At 39.5% G+C, this 21,589-nt stretch overlaps 1 protein-coding gene across 1 annotated transcript; it reads left to right on the forward strand.

Annotated features, from left to right (window-relative positions):
• The first annotated feature begins 2,214 nt into the window (after window positions 1–2,214).
• Window positions 2,215–21,118, forward strand: LOC124172732 (zinc finger protein 271-like). The gene is made up of 2 exons (XM_046552201.1): window positions 2,215–2,341; window positions 19,350–21,118. The coding sequence occupies exon 2, from the start codon at window positions 19,401–19,403 to the stop codon at window positions 20,883–20,885; it is 1,485 nt and encodes a 494-aa protein (XP_046408157.1). The 5' UTR covers window positions 2,215–2,341; window positions 19,350–19,400; the 3' UTR covers window positions 20,886–21,118.
• The last annotated feature ends 471 nt before the right edge of the window (window positions 21,119–21,589 follow it).

Raw genomic sequence — 21,589 nt, forward strand, 5'->3', positions numbered from 1 at the left:
TCCCGCCTGGGTGGATTTATCACCTGCACCCATGGCATGGATTTATGAGATTGTTAAACAAGTAAATAGTAAGAAAGGACTAAATAGTCCTAAATTTGCTTGAAATAAAGAATACAAATGCAGAACGGGAATATCCTCTAATTTCATCTCAGTGGACTGCAGAGAAAATCAAAAGTAAACATTGCCTCGGAAAAAAAATTATGAAAAGAGTTTTGTTGGTAATGCAAAAATTGCTTGAATAAATTAGATCCACAAAAAAATACACAAATTGTCGTTATTTTTCAAGTGTCCTATTTTTTTCCCCTTAACACGTTGCGTGCGGATGGCGAGAATTCTTGTCATTTTTTTTTCGAAAGTTCCGGACGGATGACGAAGATTCTCGTCATTTAGGCGCGTCAACCTAAACACTTTTAAAGCGTACAATACGTATTCGTTAGTACGTTTTCAGTCGTTGTTCGTTATTCATAAAGAATTGATGCATCAGAACGTTTTATTCAGTAAAGTTATATTCTAAACATTAGCTTTTTAACCATGTTTAAACCAAAGGCATATTTCCAGTGTCAATACCTCCACCCAAGATCGGCATTCCTAGGAATTTAAATACCCCGGTACACAACGTGTTAATCAGCCTTTTTCATTGGCGATGAAACCTTTCCCCAATGATGGCCCAAACGCCTGTGCTACATAAGGGTCCTGTCCTCTTTTTCACCTCTTGGCATCATGCCACTCCACACAGAGAGGATAATACGGTGGTTTCCTATTATTATTTAATTGCCAAAATCGAAAGATTGTTACTCCTGGAGTGCGCATTTCACGTTTTAAGATTTTGAATAGACGCATTGAGGCAGGCTTTTAAATTGATAAAACTGTGTGTCCCAGAACCATCAAGAAATATAATCCTCTGTTATCGTATAAATCCAGGCAGAACAGTGCATGTATATGAGGGAAAAATTAATTGCTGTAGTAGCTTTATGAAAAATTTATTTTTTCAAGCAATAGCCTCAAATATTACATCACTTTACAAACATACGCTTAAATGTAAATTATGAACTCAGCAAAAATAATTAAAATAAATTGTTTACCCGGTCAATGCCAAACTGTTGCATTAATCACGACAACAGGGTAGTTACTTTCATCAAAGAAAACGAAAGGCATTGATTGCGATTTGTTACCCACCATTAGTGTATTCAAAATGTACAAATTATTTGGTTTTAGAAATCTCAGTTTAGACGAATGTTAATGGTCAACTTTAACCACATTTGTAAAGGCCAGATTGGCGCCCATGCGATGCCACTCCACGTGACGTCACAGGGACCCAGATGCTATACGAGTAGGTAGGAGTTTTACATTGTCTGAGATTACTAATGCATGTATGAGGCACAGAGCTCAGGGAAACATCTCCTAATAATCACTTATAAAAATTGTCAATGGCTGGAAAGTTTCCTTCGTTTGATAAGGTATTAATAATCCTTGAGGAGGACTTTACAGTCAAATACCGTACTACTGAGCAGTAGACAGCAGGAATTCAAAAGGACTGCTGCTGTACTTAATGTACCCGTATTGTAAATAAGATAGCAGTATTGCAATTACAGTTCTACTAACTTACATACCCCATAGATGAGTAGCATGTCTACTTTCTCTGTGTTTGTGTAGTACATTGTACTCACACAGCTCTTCAACGGACGATGGTTGGTGTGCATTTTACTATGTTTTCATTTGTTCACCGTCAACGTCAGCAATTGGAGTAGTTCCAATAACCCTGTACATACCTGCACTAAGCGCTAGTGAGTCAGTCATTTTTAATAACTCTGTGTTTATGTTAATGGTCCACTGTGCTACATTTTTGAATAAGTCCTTAGGAGAGGAGGTGAATTGCCGAATAAAAAATATAGGGTGCCATTTAAAAAATACATACTGCTGTTCGTATCTTTGTTTATAACAAAGATGCAAGGAAGGCAATCATGCTGGTTAATTTTCCCCTCATGGCTAATGAACATTTGCTTGACACATTTTTGAATTTGCATCTGGACAAAAAGTTATTTCGGGTGGTCAAGATAAATGGGATACCCTGTATATTTTGTAAATTTATTCTGTAAACTGGCATTAACTAAATGGGTAATCCTCATGAAAAATGGTTATTTTCCATTGATTTCTGAAAACTTCTTTTGGTTTCTTAGTCTATTAAAATATTTTCTTTTGCTCTGTAAAGATGGACGTCACATCCTTTGATATCCCTGTGGATTCTTTGGACTTCCTGTTCTCAAGGGAAAAGGATTATTCATTTCAACCTCTTGTGCTTGAGAAGCAAGGTCAGTCGTGTGGATCACCGATCTCAAAAAAGGTCAGAATTGAGTTTATTAATAATATTGATAAATTTACTTCAACATTGGCAATGAATACATTTTCATGGCCAAAGTGAAGGTGGGTAAAAAATATGGTATGGTATATGGAGGAGTCGATTGATAGCTGAAGTCATTTGCACCATGAGGGAAGGGGTAGGTAAGGAAGGGTGGAGAGAAACCCGGCGTAGGCATTAGCCTGCTCTTAACGAAAGGTGCGAGGGGGACCACGGCTTAACGTCCCATCCGACGGACAGAGTGTTACGCTTGAAATGTCCACACTCCACTTCATTCAAGCAGGAATTTGGCAGTCTATGAAAATTGTCTGCCACTACCAACCCCGGGGGAATCAAACCCAAGCCCACTGGATGGGAAGCCAACACTCTAGCCACCATACCAACCGGATCTCGATGGGTAAAATACATTCAATCCTTTGCACACGTGCGTGAGGAAAGTAGACTTATAAGCTTCCAATATTCCATTATTACAATTATATTTATTAAATGTAAATGGAATTAGGCAGTATGCACACCAAGGATGAAATTCCAAATGAAAAAATATTTGGCTTAAATTGGATGCAAGCACTGATATCCCAATTGCTGTTCTGGTATTTTTCCAAATAACACACCACAGCCATCTTATTCCTTGGCAAATTTCAGGCTGGGTTATACTGAAAAAGTAGTTTGCATCCTAAGTCTTCAATATGGCACAGGAGACACACGTTTTGCAATGGTTATTTCTCTGACAGTGGCTTGCAGTAAGCTCTTTCTGTGCCACAGTGTGGATGACAACATCTCGTTCGGTAAATACAGCATGAGAAACGACGTGGAAGAAGATGGCTTTGTGGTGTAATAGGTTGTATACCTCAACAGCACGGGCACATAAGGGTGAATCATTGCCAACAGATGGAACTACGTACCATCGAGAGAAGCTGAGCACCGCAGGATTGTAACTGCGTCCCACATTTCCCATAATCCACCATTCCCAACTTATCAGTTCTCAGTCCATCCCTCTTAACACATTTCCTCTTGGGATATTATGCAAGACTTACTTTTCAGAGAGCATAGTTAGCCCTGTGAATTGAAACAATGGTGCTTGGTGTGGTAGTTTGACTTGAAGGGGAAGTGGGTGTGGGATTACAAAATTGAGAGGGTCTGAATAAATGTGGAAAGTGCATTAGAAGTGGGAATAAAAGTGGAAACACTCTTAGTTGATGTGGAAAGAGATTTTGAGGTTGATGGGGTCTGGTCAAAGGAAGGATGATCGCTTGAGTCTAAAGATTGGCCATTTTTTTCTTCATCTACATGGCTTTCTGATGAATTCTGTTGCTGAAATACCCAATTGTTACAATGATTCTATTTTGTGACATTCTCAACCAAGCTACACTTGGGATCTGCTACGCTAACGTTAGTATTACCTCAATATCGAAAATGATTAGTATTTCCTGCAAGTCTTCATGCCCGTGTGTCGTATTCTTCCCTGTCAGTGCTGTCACACGTTTTTAGTATGATTAAGCTCACTAAATTTAGAGGCTCCAACCCAGTCTGGCTGCCTACACGATTGTAACACGCTAATCATCGCACACATCAATTAGTGTGTTATGAGTTAGCAGTACGTCAATCGATGTGGTCCCACCCAAGCCGAGATGCAGAGCACGTCTATTGATGTGCTCTGCCAGTCGGTCCGGGAGCCCTCTTCTCCGCCTCCGTACGTGTCTAATATCTGCTTCCGAGTCTTCCGATCATGTGCATTGCCTTCAGCAAGCCTCTCTCTTTCGACCCGTGTGCACCCTCTGTAAATAGCAGTATTTGAACAGAAGTTATGGCGTGGAAACCTCCCTCTATTTTTCTTTCTTATTTTTACGGCCGATTTTGACTACATTAATGAAATCAGGCCCGCATTGAATGTGTAAACGTTTTCCTCCTGTCCGAGACCACCTAGCTTCTGACACTCTAGATCATAGCTAGCACAGGGTTCATGGCTAAGTCAAATGATTTTTTCATGGAGAATTTCATCTGGAGTGCGTGTAACTTTGAACCTGTTGGCTATAAAGCAGGCTGAAGAATTCCTATGATCGTATGCAGCAGGCAATTCAAACGTGGATGGAAGCATAACCTCTAAATATTTTTATATGCTGTAACAGCACTTTGTGAACGGAGGTAGTTTACATTTTATTAAACACCAAAAAGGGATGCAATATTTTATTTCTTCATGAATTTTGTTATATAGGATAGTGGCAGCATGGCTGGGACCGTTCAGACAGAGAGAACTGGAATTAACATAGGAGAAGTAGGACTGCCGCAGGTGGAGTTCTGTTGGTGTTTGGAGTGCAACGAAGAATTCATATCTCAGGAGGAGCTGCGACTTCACTCAAAGAAACATGCGGAAACTCGAACTCGAGATGGCTTTGAGCAAAATGAGGACTTAATACTTTCAAGTGAGGAGTACAAGTTGTTGTCGGGAGAAGTGAGTTTGTTGAAAAATCAATTGTGCTGTGGTAAGTGCCAAAAAGAATTTAAAAGTGAGAAGAAATTGGTGAGGCACGTGAAGAAATATGATTTTCAGTGTGAGCATAGGAGCTTTGTGAATTTAAACAATCAGTTGAAGAGTTTGAAGATCAAAAGGGCTGAAGATAGTGCCTTGATGGACACCCAGGGCAAAGATAGTAGTTTTCATGTTAACTCTAAATTGTGTGAAGCCACACCACCACTAACCAGAGATTTATCAGACAACAGTAATGGTGTTTTGGTGAATAATAAATGTATTAATGATAATGGTGGGGAGGCAGGTGTATCAGATGTGAGCTTTAAAGTCAAGCAAAGGAAATTTCGTGAAAAACTGTCAAGTTGTGTTGGTTCTCATTCCTCTATGGTGACTTTAAATAAACAAGATCCAGCTGTTTTTGAAAATTGTGCAAAAAAGTGTGCAGAAATAGTCAGCCTTGAGACATTGAAAATGGAGGTAAATGTGTGTAAAAGAGTTGTGATTTGCGATTACTGCTCTAAACCTTATTCCTTAAAGTCACAACTTAGTGAGCATATCGTTCTCTGTCATCTATCTATAGTTTCCCACAAGTGTTCAATATGTCACACGTTTCTCCCATCAGAGTCTGAATTGAAATTTCATGAGGCGATACATTTCAGCAAGAGTAAATATATTTGTAGTGTATGCTATTGTAACTTCCCATCTAGGGAGAAAGTGTTAATGCACTTGAAGAATGTTCATAATATGGATAAAGGACGTACCTGTAGTGCTTGCTTTATTTGTTTTCCATCTAAATCAGAACTTGGACTTCATCAGGACTGCCACTCTTTGGATAAGAAATACTGCTGCTCAGTATGTGGAAAGAAGTTTATGAGCAGGGATTACTACAAAACCCATGTTGGTTTTTGCCTGTCTGGACAACTCTTGCATAAATGTGGTTTATGTGGTAAAGAATTTCTGAATCATAGTCACTTGAAAAACCACTTGCTCTCTCATGATCCTGAAAAGAAATTTGCATGCCATTTGTGTCCCAAGAGATACACACAGTCCAGCAAATTGTCCCTCCACGTTAGGATTTTCCACTTGAAACTCAAACCGCATGAGTGCGGTATTTGTAAAAAAAGGTTTGGTGAGAGAAGCAATCTACGCGATCACTACTCTGTCCATTCAGACCATCGGCCTTTTAAGTGCAATCATTGTGAAAAACATTTCAAGTCAAAGAGAGGACTGTATCGTCACACCAAGTTGCATTTTAAGCGTCAGTAGCAGTAACTGGGTGTCCGATTATCAGGAAAACCCTGAATATTCAGGTAATGGAGTGAGCATCCTGAAAAATAGGTTTTTGATAGTGGTGACAAAAGTATTGAAAATATTTACTTTAGCTCAATCACGATAACACTGTCATATTAGTAGCTATATAATTACGATAAAAAGTTACTTTGACAAAGTAATTAGTTGGATTGCAATTACTCTTAACTTAGTTCCTTTGTATCCCTGTGCATATTTTATTGCTATATTTAAGCATACAGGCTATTACTGACATGCAAACCTGTATTACGATTACTTTTTTTTGCCAATTCATGAAATTAAAATGAAAAAATTTGATTGATGCACCTTAGTGTACATTCTTTTAAAATTTACTGGGCTAATTGAGGCGAATGTAGTTGCAACAGACTTTTGATCAACGTGGGCATAATTTAAATTCTCTCTTTTTATTACTAAAATGTGACGATTACTCAAATGTAATTATCAGGTAGGTTCTAAAGCGGTTGCTGTCCGAGGAACAAGGCCCACTTCCATTATCGAATGCTTTCAAGTATTCGAGTATTCGCGGATACAATTTGCGGAGACTCTATATTTTATGCTTCCACATGAAAGAATAATTAGAACGTTTTATTTTGCTATGTTAGGCTTGCATAAATATATTCCATTAAAAATTCTCACCTGTAGTTGATGTTAGTGCAGCTGGAACAGACTTTTGATCAAAGTGCTTGAAATTCAAATTCTTACTATTCATAACATTTTTTTTAGGTAATTATCATTTTTTTAAATTAAATTGATGTAGTATTTGGAGGCAGAATCCATTTTTAATAGTGACGAAATCCATTTTTTGGGCATGCGATTTCCTAAAATTTTATTGATTGAAGCTTTCGCGGTTCATGATGATTAAAAATAAGTCACATGCGGGTGTATGCTGCATGTCGCACTGGAGATTGCCCCGACGTTTTGCGACCAACTGCTGGTCACTTTTTCAAGGGAATAGGGTGGTTTCCTTCATCAAAGAAAACGAAAGGCATTGATTGCGATTCGTTACCCACCACTAGTGTATTCATAATATAAAAATTATTTTGTTTTAGAAATACCGGGTTAGACGAATGGCAATGGTCCATTTTTATCCTCATTTGAAAAGGGCCAATTTGGCGCCCGTGCGATGCTACTCCACGTGACGTCACAGGAACCTAGTTTCTATACGAGAAGATAGGAGTTATACGTCGTCTGAGGTTACCAATGCATGCATGAGGCGCAGAGCTCAGGGAAACATGTCTTAACAATCACTTATTAAAACTGGCTAAGGTCGGAAAGTTTTCCTCGTTTGATAAGTTATTAATAATCCTTATTTAAGCCAAGCGCTACCAGCCAGGAGGGTACTAGGCTATCCGCTAGCAGCCTGCGTCGTATCAGCGCTAAGCCTCGCCTCAAGGTCACCTCGCAGGGCGGGAGGGGGAACCAGAAATACGTCACGCGGAGAGACTTCCCGACATTCATACTTAAGCGTCGCGTTTTCGCGCGCTTGAAAATTTTCACTTTTCATTTAATCGCGAAAAATAGATATCGTCATTTAAAAATCTAAAAGCGTGAAATATGTACTCCAGGAGTAATAATCTTTCGATTTAGGCAATAAAAAAATAATAGGAAATCACCCTATTATGCTGGCATTGGTTTTTGCTGCCTTTTTTTTATATTTCAGGTGGGAGGGGTGGGCGGAGGGTGTGAGGAGTGGAGGGGGAAGATGACGAAATGTTGCGGATGACTGGGTTCCAAGTACTGCTGATTCTTAATCCGGTATCTCTATTATAGTTGTTCTTGTTCTTCTTTATTTCTATGGCCTCGCAGATGAGTTGGGTTTTAAAATGTTTTATCCTTGCGATGACTCTTGATTTTTCGAAGTCGATCGCATGTCCGGTGGCTTCGTGCTCCGCTACGGCTGACTTTGAAGGGTAACCCAGTCGAATGGCTCGCTTGTGTTCTTCTAATCGAGTTTTGACTGTTCATCCCGTTTCTCCGATGTATTTCTTCTCGCACGATCGGCAGGGGATTTCGTATACTCCTTCCATTTGAAGTGGAGCCCTATCCTTGGTATTTCCTAGGTGTCGTACTTGGGCGTGTGGTTGAAAAATGGCTTTACTGTCAAATTTCCAGAGGATGTTACCGATCTTATCCGTCGTTCCTTTCACGTAGGGGAGGAAGGCTTTCTTTCCTCGAAAGAAATTTTTCGATCCGACCTCTTGTGCTTGGGAAGCAAGATCAGTCAAGTGGATCACCAAACTCAAAGAAGGTCAGAATTGAGTTTATTAATAATATTGATACATTTATTTCACCATTGGAAATTAATATTTTTTCGTGGCTGAAGTGAAGATGGGTAAAATGTATTGTTTGGTATTTGGAGGACGCGACACTCAGCCGAGGTCATTTGCACCATTTAGAAATAGACGTAGGTAAGGAATGGAGAGTGGGGAGAAATCCAACGTTGGCATTAGCCTGCTCTTAACCTGTAATGACGAGTCTATCTCGTCATGAACTTCCGACGCCAAACTGCGCAATGACCAGTGTATCTCGTCATACGATTTTCATAATTTTAGCACTATTTATTTAGAGGAAGAATATAATTATTTTTAAAGCTGAAAAATGTTAAAACATGTATAGAATAAAGTGAGTCCTCGTTCTATGTCACCCCGTTTAACGTCATTTCGCGATAACGTCATGAAAATTTTACGACCGTGATTCGTTTATCATCCCTTCGCTTCGCGATAACGTCACGTATTTTAAATTTCGCGCGAGAAAAAAGGCGATTACGGTTTCGGCAAATTTTAGCATCAGAGACATTTCCACGAAAATTTCCAAGAGAACAATGTTCACAATAATTTTGGTTCCTGTTACTGCGACGATGTTTCAGCGATGATGATGCCCAGGCGACGCCCGCCCGCCTCAATTCGCAATTAAAACCATCTCTTCGATTTCATAATCCCAGTTTGCCTGCCCTCGCTCATTTCCGCCATTTTGATTTCGCTCCTGACCGGTCCGAAAAGAAATTCTCGTAGCGAGGGTAAGGCCTATGGACCGGAGCACCGGATCCCCGGTCTGTAGCGTCTGGTAGCATTCACTGGACCGCACTATAGCTTAGCCGAAAAGCAAATGCGGGCAGATACAAAAATGGAGAAGGGTTTACGTCACTGCTGCTATTGTCGTCGATGAAGACAGGAACTCGTATTTATGCCATAGTTTGGCATTCCCATCGTAAAAAATGCCTCAGTTATGATACGCTAAAATTTTTTCGCATAGGAATTGTGAGGTCTGGGAACCGATATTCAATTTTTACATTGTTTCTTATGGGATATTATGCTTCGATTAACGTCATTTCGTTTATCGTCACATTTTTCAGGAACGGTAGGTGACGTTAACCCTTCAAGCGCGGCAGGCATTTAATTAAATCCCATCTCAGCGGCCGGATGAGATTTAAATGACTTCGCCTTTTCGGCATACTATCATTCAATAATTTATATCTTTCATAATATACGATTGGTATCGTAGAAAATTTTTGTAAACGTGCGTATTATAATGCGCTACTATATAATAATTTTTCGAGCGATTGGAAAAAATATTTATTGTTTTATGTATCTCTTTTTATGAACTAATGAATAAATTTTCAATTTTGAAAGATTTTTATTTGGTTTCGAATTAGCTACGAGATCTCTAACATTCCATGCATTTAAAAAATACAATTACATGATGTAATTTAGTTATTAGGGGTTGAAAATTTCATAACAGATTGGATACTTTCGATAGGATTACCCGTTTCGCCTACTTGAAAATTTACCACTCCGCCCACTTCTCTGACTTTGTTCCATTATTACCGTATCATTTCATATAGGTAATCACATGATAATGTTTCAAACGTCAATATCCAAATATTCAAATGATTTACCTTAGAAAATCTGCTCTGACATGATTTGAAGCAATCCAAACATAATCCCACTGCACATTTTTCACAACAGTACACGCAAACTCTTCATTTCCCATGTTACGCACTAACTGCACACCTCCTTTGAGACTTTGATTTCTTCCCAGCTGCAGGAATTGTCTTTAGGAAATTAATTTTTGTGAGTCTTGGTACTAAATTGTGTAATGAGTGACGGCCAAGTCCAAACAGTTCGTATGACGTTGGATATTTCAAAAATATTATCTCGCCCAATGGCACGCGAAATGCTAAGTCAAATTTTTATACGTGTTTTTCCTGTGAACAACATATGAATTTAGGACTTCCTCATTCAATAGTCTCCTAAATAACTTCATACATCACTTGTAATGGCGTTTTCTTTCCATTACTTACGAATGCAATAACAGGTCCTTGAAATTCACCCCACCAATGATTTTACTATAGCCTAACACACAAACAGACTTCCGAGTCTCTTTTTTGCCTTTCAATACTATTCCCATTTCGTAGGATCCCCAATTATAAAAAAAAATACCACACACAGGAAGTACACCCGATGAGAATTTCAGCACACTGCCTGAACGAACACCACACAGCATGAATGACTCTGGTGGACTGGGTGGACTGAAGCTCGTGGTTTAGAAGCTCCCTCAAGAGACGAGAAAATATCTCGAAGGGGCCCTGGTATACGCTGACTGTTTAGATGGAATCTTATCTTCGTTGATTACTGTCCAGAAAAAAAAAATAAATGCAAAGCGAAGCACATGGCCCCTTCGCTTAGGACGCTTAGGACTAACGAGGCGGACCAAACACACTTGGGGCTCGAGGTGACGACAAACAAGGAGAAGACGGAGAGATAGCATTGAGCTTCGAAGATACCGTATCTCAAGCTAAAGTAGCTGACCCTTCTAGACGTCTCCCAAGCAGAAAAGGCGGAAGTTTTCATGATAGAACAGCTGAAATAAGGCGATGAGTTTTTGGACCGAAGTCGTCAAGGCGCTGGTTTAAAACGGAATTTTATCGAAGCATTTTTTTTAAATCTTGAAGGCATAAAACCGCTATGAATATTTTATTGGAAAGGAAAAACTTTTCTTCAAAAGATAGAGTAATTAGTTTTAATTTATCATACAATATCTGGCGGAGAAAAAATATTGTAAACAGTAGGTCAGGAAGCGTACTGGGTACGCATGACGGCGGCATACGAAATTTAAAGGGCGCGTACTGGGTACGCATGACGGCGTTGAGGGGTTAAACGAGGACTCACTGTACAAATATAATTCATATTTCATGAAATTGATGCATTGGAAGGGGGGCCCAGCTAGGAATTAAGGCAGGGGGGGTTTCAGGCACAACTAATACGGTTTGGGGGTATTGCATACCCGCCAGGGTAAGGGGTAGGTGCAGAGGCCTTCCGCCGGAAAAAAATTAAGATAAATGGTTCAAAATGGTGATTTTTACGGTCTTCTGGGGGATATATTTTATTAATCCTCACACTATTCTATGAGCAATATTAATCTAATTAAGTAATGTAGATTTAACTTAAAAATTTCTGTGAGCTCTGGGGGGGGGGTGTTTTATCCCCCAAAACCCCCCCCCCCTCGCTGTGCCACTGCATTGGAAGGATGAAAATGATTTCATTCGAGGAGCGATAGCTGTGTTCTCCATGTTTAATAATAACATTTCATTTCACGGTTCTACGTTGATTACAAATTATAAAATATCATTTCATTACCTACCATTTTAAGGAGAACCACCAAAAAAATAAATGGTGAATAGGAGCATGATACACATTCAGAAAATTAATTGAAGGTATGGTGTGGTATTTGTAGGAGGCGACCGACAGCTGAGGTCATTTGTGCCATGAGGGAAAGGTATGGAAGGAAGGAAGGGTGGAGGGAAACCCGGCGTCGGCATTAGCCTGCACTTAACGAACGGCACCAAGGGGACCATGGCTTAACGTCCCATCCGACGGACAGAGTGTTGCACTTGAAATGTCCTCCACACAACATTCAAGCAGGGATCGGGCAGTCTCTGAATATTCTGTGCCACTGCTGGGATTTGAACCCGAGCCCACTAAGGTGGGAAGCCAACACTCTAGCCACCACACCAACCCGAACCCATACAAAAAAGGCTCTTGGGAAGGTTCATGCTATGTGCCTGTCGTGTATTACCTTAAAATTTTCCTCGGCTGCAATTCTATTGCAAAACTCCTGCGAGAGCATTTGAATAAAATTGTTCATGAATAGGACAAGCATTGTAGAGCGATGACGTATGCGAAGAGAGGATCGGAATTCTTTCTACTCCCTCTTATGCCGCTATTACCGCCGCAGTTATCAAAATTTCCTCTTTCAATTAATATTATTTCAATTAATATCTAATAATTAATAAAATTCGATAACTGTCGAAATTCCAGGCATACTGGAATCGAATATACGTCTGCAACACCGTGCGATAGTATTAAAAAAAAATGCCGCAAAATTTTTTTCTTCATAGCTTCGATGCTCAAAATAGGGGTGTGCCTCTTACACACGCTTATACGGTAATGGAAGTGGAAGGGGTTAACGAATGGCACCAAAGGAGCACAGTTTAACATCCCATCCAGCGGACTATGTGTTGCACTTGAAATGTCCTCCACACAACAACACTCGAGCAGGGATTGGGCAGTCACTGAAAAATCTCTGCCACCACCGGGATTTGAACGGGAACCCACTAAGGTGGGAAGCCAACACTCTAGCCACCACGCCAACCCGATCTCAATGGGTAAAGTATGTATTCAATCCTATGCACACATGCTTAATAGAAAAGGAATCTATTAGCTTCGAATATTCCACAATTACAATAATATTAATGAAATATGAATAAAATAAAGCAGTATATACATCAAGGATGAAATTTGCCATGAAAAAATATTTGTCTTAGAGTGTATACAAAAACACTGATATCCCAATTGCTGTTCAGGTATTCTACCAATTACACACCACAGCCATCTTCTTCCTTGGCAAACTTCAGACTGGGTTATACTGAAAAAGGTATTTGAGTCCTATGTTTTCAATATGGCACAAGAGTCACACGTTTTCCAACGGTTATTTCTCTGACATTGGCTCATAATTAGTACGACCTCTGAGTCATATTTCATTGTGTGGACCGTAGAGATTAACACCTTGTTTGGCTTAACACAGCTTGAGAAAGGTCACGTGAAAAAATGGCTTGGCTGTGTATCTGGTAGGAAGTAGTGGCTCTAGGGGTGGGCTACAGTGTGTCTAGGCCCACACAAATAATTTTGACGACAAATTTCAGTATCTGAGTCCAACCGTAAACTTTGCTTAATAAAATGAACTCAAATTTTATTCAGTTGTAGTAGGCATAGGGTAAACCACTCTGTTAATTTGCAAAACAATTTTGTATCGTTCATATTAATTACAGTAGAACCCCGTATTTACGTTATCGGAATTTACGTTTTCCCGCAAATTGCAAGTTTTTTTCTGGGTCCCATCATATTTCCTATCTCTCTAAGGTAATTAGAACCCTGTATTTACGCCGTGTTTTTTTCGTTTTCCCGCCATGTGCATCACGACGTGCCGACCATGGTATCGACTAAAAAAAAATATTTGTCAACTAAAACAATTAATCTTGCATATCAGCCCATAAAAAATGCGTTTTGGCTTCCTTTCGCGCATTTGTATTTAAAAATACAAGAGGGAGATACGTAATGAGAACTATTTTCGGGAAGAATTCGAATGTGGCGGGACACAACGCCACTAGCGTTGGAAACTTGAACTACGTCATCTCGTTTCCTGCCAGCGGCGAAAAGATTCACGATATGAAAGTAGGTGTTTTGAGCAATCCAGCGAATCCAGCTATGTAATAATTATAACGGAAGACTCGTGAAGGAATGTTGACAATAATCATGTAGTCTATTATTTGATACGAGAGTATGAAAGGAAATCAGACGTGATGAAACGTGATAAATGCCGGAACTATAAAACTTGACCGACAACTGGGATCATTTGCGCTGACTTCATTCACAGTTGCGAAGTAATTATGGGTTAGTTAAATACTTGAAAAAACTTACTTAAACTTGAATTATCCCATTCAAATCGCAGTGCATCGCAAAATATTGTAACTTTCAAAAATTATGAAGGCGCACGACAGTTTGTACTACTTGATCGCCGAGGAGTAGTTCAGATACTCGTGTTTTGCCAAGTTACCCTTATTAAACCCGGGAAATAGAATTTATCCTGCTTGAAAATGGAAATTCGAGGTGAAAAACGGACATTTTTAATTTAGGAGATCCGATCGGATTGCCAGTCTCAACATTCAATACCGTGGTGAAAAATCGCGATGCCATTGTAAAACATTCAAACCAGTGCGGACATTTATAAAAAAAGAGAAAATGTGTGAAGAATTCCAGGTAAGAAGAATTAGAACGAATTCTAAAAGAGTAGTTTTTAGGTTCAAGATCATCAAATTCCCCTGCAAATGGTGTCATCTAAAGGTCTGTTTGCGTAGTATGTACCATTACGTGGTACGTACATTAACCCGTGCAAGTTAATGTCTAAATTTATGAACGCGCGAATGAACACGAATATGCACCGTGTATTCACCCAACTTGTGCGAATGCATGAACAGAAAATTGAACCTGTTCAAATTTGGTTCATGCATTCATAGTCAGATTTAGGGGAGGGGCACGAGCCCCCCCCTCCCCAGATGCTTAAAAACTAGACAAAATTTGAATGCGGTTATCATAGGCGTATCTAGGGGGGGGGGGGGGTAGGGGGCACGTGCCTCCCCTCCCCCAGACCCTTAAAAAATTTGCAAGATTTTTAATATGGCCCGGTATCATTACATTTGTTTTGTATTACGAGGTATCCCTGAGCCACCACCCTTTCCCAGAACAAAGTCCTGGATACAGCCTTGCTTGTGCCCCCCCCAGAAAGAAATCCATTTAATTCAATATTAATAAATTTGACATAAAAATAAAAAGAATTTCGTAAAGTCATTATAATATCTTGTTTTTAATCTCAAGACAAGATCGTTTGCCTGTCGGGCCCTCTGTGCCCCTCCCAGAAAAATCCTGGATCTCCGCAGATGCAGGGGCGCCCCTGCATGAATTTGTGCATGTCATCTTCCGGTCCACAAAAATCATTCAGGCAAACATACATTAACTCGTACATGTTAATGTATCATGTAAACAGCTCCAAAGGTCCTTGAGAAAAAGGATTGTATTTCCCCATAAGATTGGAAATCGAAGATTCCACGGCATCTATAATGGTTGGTTGGATAGATTCAAACATAGGTTCAGTCTTGTATACAAGACGGTGGTGAAAGCAAAGATGTTAACATACAGTGGAAAGAATCTGAATTGATTAGACTTCTGGAAGGTTACAGCCCAAAAGATGTTTTCAATTCAGATGAAACAGGATTATTTTTTAATTTTTGCTGCCAGCAAACACTGTGCTTCAGAGGGTAACAATGTTATGGAATAATGCTTAGTGAACAGTTACAAAATTAACATTTCCAAAGCCAGTATGTGAGTAAAAGTGAAAATTCTATATTTCCCACTATTTGCATTTTCCCGCAATTTACACTTTTTTTCTTGGGTCCCTAGAAAAGTGTAAATAAGGGGTTTTACTGTAATTACTATTTCACAGTACAGTACACCAGAGGGGTGCAGCTAGGAATTAAGGCTAGGGGAGGTTTCAGGTGCAACTAATACTGGGGTGCTTGGGGTATTGCATATCCTCCAGGGTTAGCGGAAGGTGAGGAGGCCTTCCGCAGCAAAAAATTAAGATAAATGGTTCAAAATGGTGATTTTTACGGCCTTCTGAGGGATATTTTATTAAACCTCACACTATTCTATAAGCAATATTAATCTAATTAAGTAATGTAGATTTAACTTAAAAATTTCTGTGAGCTCTGGGGGGGGGGGTGTTTTATCCCGCAAAACCCCCACTTGCTGTGCCACTGCAGAACACTCTGGACTCTGGACTAATGATGGGGACAGAAATGGCACGAATAATCAGAGGACATGGATAAACCAAACTTTCACTTAAAATGTCTTGCAATGTTCATAATTCACCTAAAACAAACAATATAGTATTATTTATTGTTAGTTATTCTGTTATTTTAGAGTGCTTCCCGGACTCGTTGAGAGCTTTCTTCGCCAATTCGTGATCTATTTAGCGGCAATAACATGGTTGCAATCGTATTATTAATGCTCCATGTAAGGCCTGGTTTTGAAAACCACACATCCGTGGCTGTGATATCACGGATACATTAAAGTGGTTTGCACAAATGCTTCATAACACTGCTTGTCGTCGGAAACTACACTGCCAGGCACCACACCACGTAGTCACGTCTCGCACTAGTTGCACGGGCTGCAACTGCTGCGGGACGTGTATCCGTGATCACGGAGCGCAGTTGCCCACTGCGAGGCTTGGAAAACAAGAACACGGTGCTCCCGTCAATTTAGCTAGCACGTGATTGCTTCCGTTTTAGGTAGGGGATTCTAATGGAGAAAATATGCCCGGTGTATCCTAGCATTAATGCAGTAATTCCGATGCTTTTGCGTCCGATTTTATTTTTTATAAATATGTATATAGCAGAAAAAGTTGAGCAAGAGTGAAAATCATGCATATGGATAATCCGTAACACGGATAAACCCCAGCCGGATAGTCGGGAGTCTGCTGTACTGCTGCTTATTTCTCACCAGAATCATTGTTGCTGTTTTTCAAGTGAAAATTAAATGAATGAACTCTCAAAAATGCATTAAGGCCTGAGGTATTGTTTGTTGTTGCTGTGTGGCATGTCAGGAAAGAAGTCCTGTTTGTGTAAGGTCAACAGATAAATGTTTTAAACTATATTTTGTCCTTAGTATTTTTCCAGGTTATAATCTGTAGACTTTATGTTTGTGGGTGAGATTTCATGAGAGTGCGGTCACTCTCGGAGGGATTTGTTAATGGGATAGGTGGTAGTACAGAAAGAGAGAGATATGTAGGAGTGAATTAAACATTGTCAATGGGGTAGTTTCCTTCATCAAAGAAAACGAAAGGCAATGATTGCAATTTGTTACCCACCATTAGTGTATTCAGAACATACAAATTAATTGGTTTTAGAAATCCCAGTTTAGACGAATGGCAATGGTCGATTTTAACCGCATTTGCAAAAGGTCAGATTGGTGCCCATGCGATGCCACTCCACGTGACGTCACAGGGACCTAGTTTCTACGCGAGTAGATAGGAGTTTTACGTCGTCTGAGATTACCAATGCATGCATGAGGCACAGAGCTCATGGAAACATTTCTTAATAATCACCAATTAAAATTGCCTATGGTCGGAAAGTTTGCTTCGTTTGATAGGGTAGTAATAATCCTTATTTAAGCCAAGCGCTATCTTCTAGCAGGGTACTCAGCTACCTGCTAGCAGCCTGCGTCGTATCAGCGCTCATAGCCTTGCACCAAGGTGGCCTCACACGGCAGTATCCAGAACCAGAATGAGGTCACACAGGCATTTCCCAGCATTCATACTTAGCCGTCATGTTATTGAGCGCTTGAAAATTTTCACTTTTCATTTAACCATGAAAAATAGATATTGTCATTTAAAAATCTAAAAGCATAAAATATGTACTCCTGGAGTAATAATCCTTCGAGTTAGGTAATTAAAAAAAATACAAAACCACCCTATTGTATACAACCACCCTACTTTGCCACTGAAAACGTGTGAGTCCTGGGTGGTCACAGGTATTTTGGCCTCGGCACCGAGGTAATATACCTACTCATTTGGAAGGTATTGGGGATAATCCTTTCATAGAAGTCCATGACAATGTCAGCTACTGTTGATTATCTTCTGTTCTTTCACAATGACTTCTCACACTAGTAGTTTTACACACTTTATTACGACTTATCACACCAAACTACATGTTCTCCATACAACTGGGAGAAGACTACTGCATCGTACTTAAAAAACAAAATACGTACGTTTTACAAAAACAAAAGAATAATCCACTGCTCTCCCAGCAGAAACAAACACCAGTCATTCGATTTTGGACACACTATTAACAAGCTACCACTCTGAATGATGCACTGTTGGTTAAAGTCTTATACAAAGAGAACGCGTGAGGTTTGGCAACACTGCTCCACTAGCAGATTCATGATGTTAACACGATGGAGGTCTGAGAGGGACTGATTGAGGCCACACCTGCTGTTTGCTGATTGGCTGAGGGAAAGTCACGTTGAGCGAAACTTTCCGTCCCCTCTCCCCCACTTGCTTTGGCCACACCAGCTCACCTGCAAAGAAACAATGAACAAAGTCTAACTCGAGGTTTAGGGCACCCTTTTTATAATACAACGCACCCATGTGACATATGCTGGAGTCACTGCTGTCTCTCTCCTGGTTGACCGGAAATCGCCAAATCTGGTTTCAGATCTACGGCTTAGATAAATGATATTTTCATGGAGGTTTTCTTCATTCTCAGTGATTTTAACTTTGAACCTGATGACAGTAAAACATGCTGAAGAATATGCTCATATGCAGCAGCCAATACATGCGTGGATTACACCATAACCTCTAAATATTATTTTATATGTTCTAATCCAGCCTCTTCTGCGCAGTCATATGGATAAATGGTCTCAAGTTTTGGAAAGAAGGTCAGAATTGAGTTTAATAATAGTAATGTAAATTTATTTCACTGAATAGTGATAGTGATATAATAGTGGCAATAGATATATTTTCATGGCTTGATTAGGAATGGGAAAAGTATATGTATTCCATCCTATTCAAATATATTCATAGGTGGGAGGCAGGGGGGCACGTGTCCCCCCTGGACGCTTGAAAATACACCAGATTTTCAGCTAACCCGCAAAGGGACAATGAGCCGAGTCTAACTCTCGGTTAGGGGCGCCCTTTTTATGATCAGGCCCACCCATGTGACACACGCCAGAGCCACTGCCGTTTCTTTCCTGCCTGAATGGCAGTCAGAATATCTGGTTTCTAATCTATGGCTAAGTTAATTTCAGGCCAAAGGTTTCCGGCTGTGGCGATCAAAATTTCAAATTTTCGTGGATCAAGTCAAAATTTTTCTCTAAGAAAAGACACATATTTCTCATGACAGTGTGAATTTAAGGTTCATGAGGTGATTAACTTCAGCCTGAGTAAATATTTAATTGTATTCGAGTAGACTCCAGCCAGAGTAAATATTTTTAGTGTATGCTCTGGTAACTTTCCTTCTAGAGTTCTAATAGTGTTTTGTGAAAAAAGTAGTTTGGACTAATTTTGAACTCAGGGAATGTGGTGCAAACTTTTTTCTTTGTTGTATAGGACAAGGGTAGACTAGCGGGGAGCTTTACAGCAGAGAAAGCTGGAAGTGAAATGGATGGAAAAGAAGAAGAACTGCCCAAGGTGGAGTTCTGTTGGTGTTACGAGTGCAACGAAGAATTCATCACTCGGGAGGAGCTTAGACTTCACACCAAGAAACATGTTGACACTGGAACTAGAGGTAGCTTTGAACAAAATGATGACTTAATACTTTCAAGTGAGGAGTACAAGTTGTTGTCGGGAGAAGTGAGTTTGTTGAAGAATAAATTATGTTGTAGTAAGTGCCAAAAAGAATTTAAAAGTGAGAAAAAATTGGTGAGGCATGTGAAGAAATATGATTTTCAGTGTGAGCATAGGAGCTTTGTGAATTTAAACAATCAATTGAAGAGTTTGAAATCCAAAAGGGCTGAAGATAGTGCCTTGATGGACACCCAGGACAGAGATAGTACTCTTCATGTTAACTCTATATTGTGTGAAACCACATCTTCGCCAACCAGAGATTCATTAGACAACAGTAATGGTGTTTTGGTAAATAATGAACATATTTGTGATATAAGTGTGGAGGCAGGTGTATCAGATGTGAGCTACAAAGTGAAACAAAGGAAGTTTCATGAAAGACTGTCAAGTTGTGTTGGTTCTCATTCCTCCATGGGCAGTTTAAGTAAACAAGTTGAAGTTGAATTAAAAACCATTCCTAAAGGGGGTGCTGAAATAGTCAACCATGGGACATTAACAACAGAGTTAAACCCGTTTCAAGGAGTTTTGGTCTGCGATTACTGCACTAAGCCTCATTCCTTAAAGTCACAACTTCGTGAGCATATTGTTCTCTGTCATCTCTCTGCGGTTTCCCACAAGTGTTCAATATGTCACACATTTCTCCCAACAGAGTCTGAATTGAAAGTTCACGAGGCAATTCATTTCAGCGAGAGTAAATATATTTGTAGTTTATGCTACAGCAACTTCCAATCTAAAGCCAAAGTGGTTGTGCATTTGAAAAATGTGCATAATGAGGACAAACCATATACCTGTAGTGCTTGCTTCCTTAGTTTTCCATCTAGAGCAGAACTATCACTCCATCATCACTGCCACTCTTCAAATAAGAAATACTGCTGCTCAATGTGTGGAAAAAGCTTCATGAGCAGAATTCGTTATGATATCCACATAAGTGTTTGCCAATCTGGACAACGCTTGCATAAATGTGTTACATGTGGAAAGGAATATCTAACACGTGGTGATTTGAAATTTCACATGCTAAGTCATGATCCTGAAAAGAAGTTTGTGTGCCATTTGTGTCCCAAAAGTTACAAACAGCCAGGCGATTTGTTCATCCACGTTAGGAATATCCACATGAAAATTAAACCCCACGAGTGCAGCATTTGCAAAAAACGGTTTGCTCTGAGGAAATCTCTACGTGAACACTATGCTGTCCATTCAGACCATCGGCCTTTCAAGTGCAAATATTGTGAAAAATATTTCAAGACCAAGAATGGAGTTTCTGCACACACAAGGAACATGCATCTTAAGCCTCAGACACAATAACTGGGTGTCCGTTGATCGGGAGAACCCTGAATACTGTGGTAAAGGCCAAGCATCATGAAAATTAGGTTCTTGACAATAATGGGGAAAGTATCATGATAAAATGTGACTGTGTTCAATCTCACTGGCCACGTAAAATGTATAATTGATTACAATTACAAATTACTCTTCATTAAGGTAATAATCAGTTGGTTCCTAATTACAATAACTTTTTATTTTTCTCCTGTGTATTATACAATCACTCTCAATATTTTCTCAAATAAATTGAAAACCAGCCTTTTTATTATATTTTGATGCCTTTGCATGACATAATAATGAAAATGTTAATTTAGACAATATTTAATATTTTTCTAATTAAATATTTATTGCAATTAATGACATTAATCTAGCTGGAACTGCCCTTTTATCGGCAAACTCATTGTGCTCAATCGCAATCATACTGTCAGATTTGTAATTAAATGCAATCAAATAAAACTACTTGAAATTATAATCTGTAATAATAATATTCCGATTGAAATTAATTTTAATTCAGTACCTGTACATACTGCATCTTTATCAACATTTTTTCGAACTGGTACTATATTTAGCGGTCGGTATAATATTTCCTCTTGGACCTTACTTAGTCCCATACACCATCACTGTATTATAGAGAAGGCTTTCCCTGTATCTGGTTTCATACTCATGAAAATTGGAGTTAATATCAAATG

The sequence above is a fragment of the Ischnura elegans genome (genome assembly GCF_921293095.1).
Source record: "Ischnura elegans chromosome 13 unlocalized genomic scaffold, ioIscEleg1.1 SUPER_13_unloc_2, whole genome shotgun sequence".
Classification (NCBI taxonomy): domain Eukaryota; kingdom Metazoa; phylum Arthropoda; class Insecta; order Odonata; family Coenagrionidae; genus Ischnura; species Ischnura elegans.